At 33.4% G+C, this 13,574-nt stretch overlaps 1 protein-coding gene across 1 annotated transcript; it reads left to right on the forward strand.

Annotated features, from left to right (window-relative positions):
* The first annotated feature begins 730 nt into the window (after nucleotides 1-730).
* On the forward strand, nucleotides 731-4,235 carry LOC139855067 (uncharacterized). The gene is made up of 10 exons (XM_071844323.1): nucleotides 731-1,267; nucleotides 1,412-1,708; nucleotides 1,792-1,797; nucleotides 1,932-2,097; nucleotides 2,209-2,286; nucleotides 2,398-2,540; nucleotides 2,667-2,999; nucleotides 3,614-3,701; nucleotides 3,978-4,029; nucleotides 4,127-4,235. Exons 1-10 carry the CDS (start codon nucleotides 731-733, stop codon nucleotides 4,233-4,235), a joined length of 1,809 nt encoding a protein of 602 aa, XP_071700424.1.
* Nucleotides 4,236-13,574: the final 9,339 nt, after the last annotated feature.

Below are 13,574 nucleotides of genomic sequence, written 5' to 3' on the forward strand. Positions count from 1 at the left end.
TTTCGTAGTAAAATATAGTACTATCACGTACCCCCACGCTACCATATCAGGTATGCATCTGCATTACCATCTTTTGAAGCCAACGGATCATACAATTAATATAATTAATACATAATCATATTCAGCATTTCATGGACCCTAATAATAATGTACTGTTTGCTTGATAATTAAGGTTTTCTAGCACTTTCCCGAATATGCAACCTAATTTTTTGGTTCCATTTTGACAGGTATATACATCATCGAATTTCAGAAACGCGGATTGCCTCACGTGCATATCTTAATATGGTTAACATCTGCTCATAAGTGCAGAGTATCGTCTGACATCGATGACCTTATATCAGCAGAAATACCATCACAGATAAATGATCCCGAAGGGTTTAGGGCTGTAACCAAATACATGTTACATGGGCCTTGCGGTGGAACGCACATGGATACACCTTGCATTATTGACAAACAGTGTTCTAAACATTTCCCGAAACCATACTACGCTAAAACAACAATTGACGAAGAAGGATATGCTAACTATAGGCACCGAAACAACGGGATCAAATTTAAAAAGAACAACACCCCACTAGATAACAGTTTTGTGGTTCCATAGAACCGATACCTACTTCCAAAATACAATGCACATATAAATGTGGAGTGGTGTAATAGATCTCGGGCAATCAAATATTTATTCAAATACTTAAACAAGGGCCCGGACCGCGCAACAATTGTCATACAAGAAAACATGGTACCCAGCGATGGGGGTACTCGAGTAGAAGACATATTTGAGGTTGACGAGATAAAGAATTATTTGGATTGTCATTATTTATCGCCATGTGAGGCCGTTTGGAGGCTGTTTTCGTACGACATCCACTACTCAAAACCGTCGGTCATAAAATTGTCATTTCACCTGCCGAATCAACAATCGATCACGCTCGGCGATTCACAAAAACTCCCTGCCCTATTAAAAAGGGAAAGTATTAAGGAAACAATGTTCACGCAGTGGTTTGAGCTTAACAAACAGGATGAATTTGCCCGAACACTTACGTACGCCAAACTCCCTAAACATTACGTATGGAATCAGGATGCCAAAATGTGGACCCCAAGAAAGCTTAGAAACAGCATTGGTCGTATAGTGTACTCAAACCCTGCCTCTGGTGAACGTTATTATTTACGTATGCTGCTTAACATAGTAAAAGGTCCCCGTTCATTTGAAGAAATACGCACAGTAGATGGTTTCTTACACCCAACCTTTAAGGACGCTTGCTTTGCATATGGTTTGGTAAATGATGACAGAGAATGGTCACATGCTATCTCAGAAGCAACATTATAGGCTTCAGGCGTCCAACTTCGCGAATTATTCGTCACCCTGCTACTGTTTTGCAATGTCAGTAAGCCATTACAACTATGGGAGTCACATTGGCAGGCGTTATCGGACGACATTCTTCGTAAGAAAAGAAAATTATTCAACTTCCCTGATCTAATCCTCACCGATGCCCAGCTTAAGAATTATTGCTTGGTCGAAATACAGGGCATATTAAATAAAAATGGAAAATCATTAGATGATTACCCTGACCTCCCACAACCCGACCCATCTATGCTTACGCAAATGGACAACCGGATGATTCGAGAAGAGTTAAACTACAACATAAAGGACATGCATATTTTACATGAAACCCTCTTCAGTTCTCTCAACCCAGAACAACTTGCTATTTATCACTGGGTATCTACCATCCTTTGCCAACAGGTTGTCATCCTTTGCTTAAAATTTTTAAATACAATTTTTTTTAAAAATAATACCTACAGGTTATGGTATCCACAATACAGGAACATGGGCATTTTTCCCTTTTCTGTTCCTGGTGGGAGTCAACAACCCTTCCTCAAACCCGATTCCCTTTTCTTTTTTTAAATCGAATAATTGACCATTTGTAAACTGCTATCAACAGGTCATAGCAGCCGTCACACAGAAAAAAGGAGGGCTTTTCTTCTTATATAGTCCAGGTGGCACTGGCAAGACATTCCTATATACCGATGTACTTGCAAAATTACGAGCTGAAAGAATGATTGTCCTTGCGGTCGCATCATCGGGTATATTTGTATTTCTCTTTTTCGGTTTGTTAATTTGTAATTGGATTCCATTATGGCATGCTCCCCAACACACCCAGTTCAATTCTTTCAATCCATTTATAAATTGAAGCCCTTAGAACACTAAAAAAAATGCAGGTATCGCTTCCCTTCTGTTACCAGGCGGACGAACAGCCCATAGTCGCTTCGTGATCCCTCTCGAATTGATGGAAAACAGTACGTGTGGTATAAAACAAAAAACACACCAGGCAGCCCTTATTCAGGAAGTCAGATTAATCATCTGGGACGAAGCCCCAATGACTTAAAGGTTTGCTTTCGAGGCATTAGAAAAAACCTTACCCGACATTTTGGGCGCTAAGGACGATGCAAACAGGTCGAAGCTATTTGGGGGTATGCCTATCCTATTAGGGGGAGACTTCCGGAAAATCCTACCCGTGATACCAAAAGGCAAGAGACAAGACATTATTCAGGCATGCATCAATAGATCGGATCTATGGCAACATTGTCAGCTGCATACCCTTTCCCGCATCATGCGCATCAACGAATACAATTCTGATGGTCACCATGATACCCGAAAACAGGCCTTCAATAAATAGGTGCTGGATGTAGGAGAAGGTAAAGTTCAAGCAAGGCATAAAGATGGAGAGGACGAACCAACGTGGATAAAGATTCCCGATGAATACATTGTCAGATCCAAAAAATCACCCATTGAAACCATTGTTGACACAATATTCCCAGATTACACTGTAAGACAAGAAGATGAAGAATATATTCGCGAACGCGCGATCTTGACACCCCGGAATGATGATGCTGACCAGATTAACAAACATATGTTCAAGAAACTCAACGGTGCAACAATGACGTTTAAAAGCTCTGACGAGATTTGCAAGGGTTCAACAGACAACATCGAGCAACACCACTCCTACCCGGTAGAATTCTTAAATAAATTAAATTTCCCAGGAGTCCCTCCTCACAAGCTAAAGCTAAAAGTAGACCAGCCAATTATGCTATTACGAAACCTATCCCCGAGTTCAGGCATGTGTAATGGAACGCGCCTAATCATAATCGACTTCCAAAAATTTGTGCTCCAAGCTAGAATAATCACTGGCTTCCATGTAGGGAAATAAGTTATCATACCGAGAATTATCCTGACTTCGACCCAAACAAAGTGGCCCTTTGTCATGCAACGAATACAGTTTTCGGTCAGACCATGTTACGCAATGACGATAAACAAAAGCCAAGGGTAGTCGTTAAAATTTGTTGGCCTATATCTCCCAAAACCTGTCTTCAGCCACGGTTAACTGTACGTAGCCCTTTCAAGAGTCACTGACCCGAATGGCCTGAAAATAGTAATGGTCGATGATGATGATCGGACTTTGAAGGGCCACACAAGAAATATCGTCTACAAAGAAACCTTCTTCAACTTGAACCACAATTTATAAAGGTACCACTAAACCCTAACCATATTTTTCCATTTGATCAGCTTACATATTCTATACATATAAAAAATACCCAGGTTTCTGTTAATGCGATTTGGTTACAGATAAATATTTGGGAGAATAAAAGTGCTGCTAAACCTGTGTCTAACCCTGTGGTGACATGTGGCTCGGTTACTGACTCTGGGTTACCAAGTAATTTTGTTTCCCATCCCTTTCTTTATGTTCAGGTAAAATCAACTTATTGTAAACTTTGATGTTTGAAATTTTTTTACTTATAATTTTAATAATCGGCTTACACGAGTTTTAGTGTAGAAAATTTTAACAGGAATACATAATTTCTATTCAGCATTTTTAGTTACAAAAGAGAGATTTATAAACTTTATGTATGCACATAATTTTTTAACTATATAATTTGTTTTTTCGTTTTATTTATTGCAACACCAATAGTTTTTATGTATGAATGGGCAGGTGGTATACACTCATCATCTTATGAGCTTTTACTGTTTTATCTGAATCTCATGTTTTTCGAACACTATTTCTAACTGTAATCACTATAGTACCCCACTTTCATGATGGCATAATTATTGTGCAAATTGTTGCCCACATGTTGCATTAAGGTTGTTGTCAAGGTACGCTTCACAGCAGCAGCTTGCATCAGCTATGGACCCTGCTGTACAGAAATTGCATGGGAACTCCAACAAATCTACTACTTCACCGGCTCTTTAGCATTCACATGTTCTTTGTTGTTTTTTTGAACGTTTCAATCCTACTCCAGTTTTGGTTAACAAATTTTGCATCTTATCCTTCATGTTTATTATACAGTTTATATAGCCTGCAACAACCTTAGTCTTTGTCAAACGACTTCATCACCATATCCCATAATGTTATTCGTGCAACGTACGGGCAATGCACCTCGTAATAATTTAGAAAGAACTTTCAAAGTTGCAAATATAAGTTTTGTAATGAATGAAACATATAATATCGTTAAGGTTAAATTTAATAACTTATGTCCTTTCATGTATTCATCTATATAAATGCAACTTCCGTTTAAACTTAAGAATGTTCAACGGTCTTTCACCATCATATATAATTAAAATAAAACATTTTCACTTTGATCAGTATTAGACTGGGACAAACAATATAATACACAAAAAATATAATATGTATAGCATCATCGATGACTTATCATCAATTGTGGTTGGGAATCTACACATCAAGTATAATTTTCTCATGATATCCAATATGCATATTTGCATTCACTAAGTTAAGGAAACTGTTTTTAATATATTATCATCTTAGGATGTGTTTGTTTTAAAGGTTTAGAAAGATGAAATTGAAGGGATGTATATTTCTTATATTAATATACACTTTTAATTTCGTTATCGAAGTTTTGATAATATTTTGATGTTTTTTGTGCTTCTTAAAGGATAACGCGAATTGAATTTATACCTATTTAGTTTTGTGTACTTGAGAAAAATGGTTACTTGATTTTCGCATTCATCAACTATATATGTTTGGATCCCTTGATCAAGTTCCTAACTATATATGGTAGTTTAATAATGTTATAATTCGTAGTTACACAGAGTTATTTGAAATGCCCCGTTCATATACATTATAAACGATTCACAATAGTTGATTTCATCGCGAGGTACTTGACCTCTATATGATACATCTTACAAATATTGCATTCGTTTTTAAAAGACAAACTTTCATTTCATCGAAAGTTGACGGCATGCATACCATTTCATAATATATCCAACTATAATTTACTTAATAATAATCTTGATGAACTCAACGACTCGAATGCAACGTCTTTCGAAATATGCCATGAATGACTCCAAGTAATATCCTTAAAATGAGCTAATGCACAGCGAAAGATTTTTTTTAATACCTGAGAATAAACATGCTTTCAAGTGTCAACCAAAAGGTTGGTGAGTTCATAAGTTTATCATAAACAATAAAATTCATCATTTTGATAGACCACAAGATTCAAATACAGTACACCTATCTCGTGTACGAAACCATTTTTCATAATGCTTAGCAGAGTAGGTTCGTATCCTTTTCTCCCCCGTAGGTTGCCTCGCGATTTTTAAATAATCGTGCACATATCTCGTGTACAAAACTAATACACATAACCTATGTATAAAAATCATTCTCTCGATACATAACATTCATTTCGATTTCATTGCTCAACATGGTAACCGACCTTAACATATAATGCGTATCAATAATATCCCCAAAACAGAACATCTCGTCTGTATAATATATAAACTTCGAAGTACTAAACACCACGCCCACTAGCTCTTCCGTCTAGTGAACATTCTGGGTGGGGGTGTTAAACTCAGTAGCTACCTTTAGGATTCGCGTGAATTAGGGCCATACCCGATTCTAATTCCTAGGTTACCAAGCAATGATAATCAGGGGAAAAATATTCTCATCAATTGGTGGCAATTATCATGTCCACATAATTCAATAATAATCCGCAGAACTTTCGTCTGCATAATAATTTATTCGAGGAATGTTTTGCTTGTGTCTATCTCGTCAAACATTTATAAAAGCATTTCATGTATTCTTAGTTCAAAATATATTTCAAAAGCATTAATAAAGCAGTTATAAAAACAGCGCATGTATTCTCAGTCCCAAAAATGTAAAGAGTAAAAGGGAGCAAATGAACTCACAATACGATATTTTGTAGTAATAATATGCATACGACGATACTGAACAACGTAGGGTTGGCCTTGGATTCATGAACCTCAAAGAAGTAGCCCTTAAAAATAATGTCCAAGTCCGGCTTTGAACCCGCGACATCTCGCTAAGCCGATAATATCCTTAACCATTGAGCTACTAGCTCGATCTTGGTTTAAACCCCATATTTATTTTATTTAACCCATGTTTCCAGCCTTAACTATATCTCTAACATAAAAAAATGTCGCTCTCTTGAACCCTTGACCTCTAGTTCCCCAAATACACACCCAAACCATTCAATCTAACTCGTTTTTCTGTTTTAAATTCACAACTAAATCTATTTAACCAAACTTCCGAGTTCTTCATCTTCATAACATAAACATCATCACCTTTAACAAGGATGTATCACCATTTAATATCATGCCATGCCCAAAAGCTAAATCCACTTGGTAATTGTAACTATTCGATGGTTAAAAAGAATAAAATGTATGGCAGTCACAAGCAAATTTTGGTTCCTTAACATTATCATCATCATTCATCATCATCTCGGATCATCATAACCTATAATCACCATCATCTCCTTCATACCCATCATCATCAACATCAATCTCGCCATCATTATTCTCGCTATCACTATGCATCATCTTCTTCAACATCATCTACGCTTATCAAAGTGTTATCATCATCAATTCACATCATCACTATCCCACTGTATTTTTGCAGTCCATTTAACCTTTATTTGGCCCAAGTTAAATCAAGGGGTGAATGTTGTGATACATCAGCCCAACAGAGCAGCCATAACAGAATCTATAGATGGGTCACGGCCCAAATAAAATTTGTGGTTGTTTGCTTTTGGTAACCGAAATATGGGAACGGTACTAGTAGTAAACATGGATATAGTTACGCAGTAATTATCAACTTTATAATCATCCCATAATCACAATCTTATGCTTCACTTAATTAATTAATTATTATATAAAAAAAATTATAACTGCACGCCTCAAGTGACCCATGATGTCGGCCATGAGTTCTTCTCTTTGTCCCACCAACATAATTGAAATGATTTGTGTAATATAATATTATCAAGTTGATAAAGCTTCAACTAAATATGTGTACCATTTCTATCTTCTCAAATAAATATAGAAACAGAAGCATAAACCTAGTATAATAGTAACTGTTATGGTTGATGCTCGACTTGAATTAAAACAGAAGCACAGTAACAGTGGCGTTGATTGGTGGTGTTTGGGTTGGTTAAACAGAAAAATGAAACAGATGCAGCAGTGGTGCAGCTGCAACTGTAGTTAACGATGGGTTTTGGGTTCGAATTGATATGGTAAGTTCAAGGTGGTGGATATGGTTCGATGGTTGTCTTGGTTAATAAGTTTGTGAATTTTTTTTGACTGAGAGCAACCACACGTAATCAATGAGATTTAACCAAATAGAAACTGAAAACGAAGCAGTAGTAAGTAGTAGAGTGTTGGTGATGAGGTGGGTTTTGGTTGAAACATGAAACAGACGTGGCAGTAGCAATCATCAAGAAATGGTTTGACTTTTGGGTGAAAAGCTGATCAGAACAGGAACTAGTAGTAGGTGACGGGTTGTTGGTGTTCGAAGAACATAAACCGTATAGTAGCAGTAGCTAGTCGATGGGTTTAAAAAAAAAAATAAGACATAAATATAACTTGAGTATGGCGGTTTGTGGGTGTTCTTGTAGGTGGTGTTTGTGGTGGTTCCTAGATTTAAAAAATGGAAGAGAGAGAGGAAGATATGGAGGTGAGGTGGTAGAGTTCGGTTGTGAAGTGATGAAGAAAATTTGAATGGTGATTATTCACATGAAACTGAAACTGAAGGAAGTAAGCAAGGCAAGCATCATCAGCAAAAGAAATAGCAGTAGGATACGGTGTGGTTGGGTTGAGTAGGATGGTGATCCGGTGATGGGATCATAAGATGGTGAGCGTGTATATGATATCTGTATATGTAAATGCTCATGGATGTTGTATATAAAGAGAAGATGAGAGAAGAGAAATAAGTGAGTTAGTATATGTGTGTGTTCTATATGCATTGTTTTACATATATGAATATGTATATAGATATGTACCCATTAGGATAACTGATTAGGAGGAGAAGGAGACAAACACACACAGTGTCAGATATCAATTATGGTTCACGGATGTACAGAAGGAAAGAAGAAAATTTAAAGTTGAAAGAGATAGGAAACAGATTTCGTACAATTATATTTCTTTTATAATTTATATTTAATTAATATTAATAATTAATAATAAGTATATTAATAATAATAATAATAATAATAATAATACTAATAATAATAATAATAATAATAATAATAATAATAATAATAATAATAATATTAATATTGATATTTATATTAATAATAATAAAAGTAGCAATAATAATTTTAGTGTTAACACAACTATTATATGTTATTTTGTAATTATTTACATATAAATAAATGCTATAACTTTTTACATGTAATATTTATAAATTATTACAATATTCATATAATAATTATGTATAGAAATTATATATATATATATATATATATATATATATATATATATATATACACACACACACACACACACATATCTATTTACAAATAGTGGTTCGTGAATCATCGGGGATGGTCGAAGGTCAATTGAATATAGGAAACAATTCAAAATTTTTGAGACGCAACATAACGGACTTTGCTTATCATGTCAGAATTATGAAATCGTATCGTGAGTTTGGTTCAAAATTAGTCGAAACTTTCCGGGTCATGACATTATTGTTTTAAAATTAGTATGCTATATGTTGTTTGCTTATGATACTCTGTGTTACTATTGGTGAAGCAATATAGAGAATTGGTTGAAGTTGTTTTCTTTTGGATAATCTTCATTTCCATATGAGTATTTGTTTTTCGGAAATAAATATAGAGACTTTGTGTTAATGTCCAAAGTGGATTCCTTATGGTGATAGTTTTTCAAGCAAACTAGAAATATTGTATACTTTTTGAGATGTCTCTTTATTTTAGTTATCGTATTAATTTATGATTTGAGCAACATTAATTATATATGTTAGTTATCATATTAATATATGATTTGAGCAACATTAATATTTTACGTATTGCCTATCACTATGCTGGATCGATGTTTATGATTCGTATTAACAGTGAATAGGAATGTAAAGTGATGGTGATGATAGATGAACTATATGGATTACAAGGGATTGAGAGATGAAAAGGTTTAGCTTGTGTTCTTTATAAAATACTATTGTATATGTATTGGTGAAACGCTTAAGGATTAAGGGGTAAAATTAAGTTATGCATAGTCTATACATGTATCAACGAACTTGAAATTTTAAAACTTATAAAATATTTATCAAACCAATAGTCGTTTGAACCCCAACATGCTCTAACAATATGTGCTCAGTATAAACTTTGAACGGAATTGTATTATGTATACCATCGGATCAGGACAAGTTTATAGTTCAGCGGTACAAATCAGGTTGTAGCACAACAAATTGAAGAGCAGGTATTTCTAGAAATGTTACTCTCTTAATTCCACCAATGCATCAAGCGTTTTATATCTTCAACATTTAACAAGTCAAAACATTTTCTTATATATGTATATATTATTACTACATTGTGACGATCTGTCCAAATCCCTTTGGACGAATACATCATTCATCAATTTCACAGTGAGGTACTGACCTCTACATGATACATTTTGTAAACATTACATTCTTTTGAAAAGGCACACCATAATTGAATATCAAATTCCAAGATTTTTGACGTTTGATGATTTCTACATATAGACAATCACCGTAATTAATAGTTTACAATACTACATCCGTTGATAATGCAGTCAAAATAAGATACATGGTGAAGATTCTGTGAATGCAACGTTTTCTCGAATAAAGCATGTATGACTCCATGCACATAGCTTGTATCACATATAAGCAAACAGCGGAAGACTTCTAGGAACCTGAGAATAAACATGCTTTCAAGTGTCAACACAAAGGTTGGTGAGTTCATAGTTTTAATGTTGCGCATAATCCGTATATAAAGGTGGATCACAAGATTTTGGTTGTTTCATCTAGAAACGTTTATCAAAATATTCTACGAAATTGAGCACCCTGGTAACTAAACTTTAACGTTATAATAAGTACCCCTGTTTTAACATACATGCAACCAACATGTACAATACACGCAATCCAACGTGTACTAAACACAAATAGCATACGTCTGTTTTATAGTTCAGGCTAGGGTTTCTATACCTGGAACAGACGGGAATGTCAAGCCCTATGGATCCATATATAACTACTCGCGCCCACCAGTTCTTATAACCGACAGTTACTAGTTACTAAAGCTAAGGGATTTTTGGTTCAAACTCGGTGTAGAATTTAGTATGTACTTGTATCCATTGCGTTTAAAATAAAGTGCATGTATTCTCAGCCCAAAAATATAGATTTCAAAAGCAATTAAAAAAGGAGCATATGAAACTCACCTTAGCAGCACATAAGGTCATTCACTGAAATGTGACCGAAACTCGAAATGCAAAATAATCGTAGATCTCAACCTAGAGAACATATGTTGGTCAATACATGTCTAATAAGCTAGGTCGGGTCATAGTGTATCACAATCCTAATGCTCGAGACCGACATGCAAAGGTTAACAAAAGTCATCTCAAAAGTCAACCTGACCCAATATGATCTTTAAATCTATACATGTTTATTAACATAGTATAAGTCTTGATAATTGAACGAATTTATAGTTTATCAAACTCAAAATATTATTTATTTCAGGAGCTATATTATAATTGAATTATCATGGCAATCGAACATGATTTTCATATAGTTTTCCAATACTTGAAAAATCAGATTATAGTGTTTATAAAGCTTTAAAACATGATAAGACAGTCAACTTTGACAATTGTTCAACAAGACGTTACGTGCCTTATATAGAAATTCATTTACTCGATTAGTTATATTTGAAAATCAAATTTATCAATCTTATAAACAAGTTGTTTAAATATCAATTGCAAATTCAAAAGCAATTTCAATTAATGTTAATTATAATTCAGTTGACCATAACTTTTAATCCGTTCCTCGAAAACACTCGATTTCTAAATGAAAAGTTATTAATTTTTTGACAGCTTTCCAACGGCATGCATATCATATACCTTTTATCAATAGCATATGTATCAAATTCATGATTCATCATAAACTATCTAACGACAAAATTAAAGCATACAAGCATGCATAAACATATATACTCGAGCACTAGACATGGATACACTATTAATAAAAGATAAGATATAAATGCTTACGTATCAATATTGGGATTCAGTATTGCAGAAAAGTATGTAGACGCAACAGAGATGATAAAAACTAGGTTGTCCTCATGATCATATCCCCGAACATTCCCATAACCTCCATAACTATAACCCATAATTTCCTTAGCTTTTATCCCGTTCGAAAACTATTTTTGAAATAACTCAGACAGCACTCCGTCGTAATATTTTATGTATAATAATACTAATAACATACATATACTACTAATAATAATAACATTAATAATAACATTAATCTTAATAATAATAATAATAATAATGTAAATAATTATATAACAGAGGGAGTAAGATATAGAATATGTGTGTGTGTACGTCGAGCAAACTGGCCAATTTATAGAATGTTTCTAAATCCTGATTGCCATACGATCGCATGGCTTCTCAGTGCAATTCCCATGCGATCGCATGGGATGCCCTGACAGCTCACAATCTTTTGTTGTTTTGCTTGTCGACATAATTAAATAAATATATAATTTATATAATTTATATTAATTAATTATATAATATATTATAATCTCGTACCTAGTTAACTTGAAATTTTAGTTTCGATGAATTATACGTTGAAGCTCGACTTATGTCCCGTTTCCGGTTTTTCAAACGACGTTTCGTACGCTTAGAAAACTAGCACTTTACGTTTCACGACGTGTACCTTTATTAATAATTAGACTTAATCATCGATAGACTATATTACTCGAAGTATAACATATACATTTGAGTAATTTGGTCATTTGCTTCTATAAATTAACTCCTCGTTGTTTATTAAAATATATTTAATAATATCGAAATATTTTATATCTAATTCAATTCTATACATTATCACATTGTAAAATATATATTTTTCGTTTAGAAAAATATAAATTTGTATATAATATTTATTTATCAAACGGAACAATAAACGGGTGTTACTATCGTTTACAAAAATAATTTCGAACCTTAATATATATATATATATATATATATATATATATATATATATATATATATATATACACACACACACAATATATATAAACATTTTTTATATACACGTTGCAAGTTATTTATATATTTAATTCAAATACAGTTAAAAAGGAAAGATTTCTTAAATCAAGGTGGACCTCTCAACAAAGACTTATCACAATACTTACGGGATTTATAATTGTTGAAATATCTACTAATCCAATCATTGGTATTATTTTCTAATTCCGTAGATGAATATATTAAGCATATATTGAGACAAATACGTTTAATGTAAACTATTATACATTTAATACTTTGTTAACGTTTTCATATATATATATATATATATATATATATATATATATATATATATATATATATATATATATATATATATATATATATATATATATATATATATATATATTCATATCCATTTATATATTAGTTCGTGAATCGTCGAGCATAATCAAAAGGGTAATTGAATATATGAACATAGTTCCAAAATTTTCGAGACTCAACATTACAGACTTTGCTTATCGTGTCGGAATCATATAAAGATTAAGTTTAATTTTGGTCGAAAATTTCCGGGTCGTCACATATATAAAGATTGAGTACAATGAGACTAAATGTGATTCAATAAGTCAAAACACGAGAATCGAACTACTAAGACATGAGACAAATCGTGCAACGCACGGGCCTTACCCCATAGTATTTATTAAGGTTTTTTTTTTTTTTTTACCAATTCATCATAATCATAAATCATAAATCATAAATGATGATAGGGTTTGCTTGCGTAATTGTTTGTTGTGGTTCTCACTTGGGTTGTGTTTAGAGTTTGCTTCGTTTTGTTTAGTTTGATTGTGGTTGGTTATAGTTTGTTAGTTTGGTAGTGGTTTATTGTTTATGGTCGTTCTCGTTTTGGCTCTGATTGAGTTAGCCGAGTTTTAGGTCTTTTCGAACCATAACGTTCATCGGTTCGTGTATCAGTTTATAGAATTCTTCATTTATTGACGAAGATATTCTAATTTTAATAGTAATCGTTATTTTAGCCCAAAAAAAAAAATCAAATCAAAAGATAAATTATTTGGTT

The sequence above is a fragment of the Rutidosis leptorrhynchoides genome, chromosome 6 (genome assembly GCF_046630445.1).
Source record: "Rutidosis leptorrhynchoides isolate AG116_Rl617_1_P2 chromosome 6, CSIRO_AGI_Rlap_v1, whole genome shotgun sequence".
Classification (NCBI taxonomy): Eukaryota; Viridiplantae; Streptophyta; class Magnoliopsida; order Asterales; family Asteraceae; genus Rutidosis; species Rutidosis leptorrhynchoides.

Coding starts and splice junctions, on each gene's coding strand:
- LOC139855067 (XM_071844323.1), top strand. CDS start 731: ATGGTACCCAGCGATGGGGGTACTCGAGTAGAAGACATATTTGAGGTT. Junction 2,541..2,666: donor AGAGACAAGACATTATTCAG/GCATGCATCAAT, acceptor TTCAATAAATAG/GTGCTGGATGTAGGAGAAGG. Junction 3,702..3,977: donor TACTGACTCTGGGTTACCAA/GTAATTTTGTTT, acceptor ATGAATGGGCAG/GTGGTATACACTCATCATCT.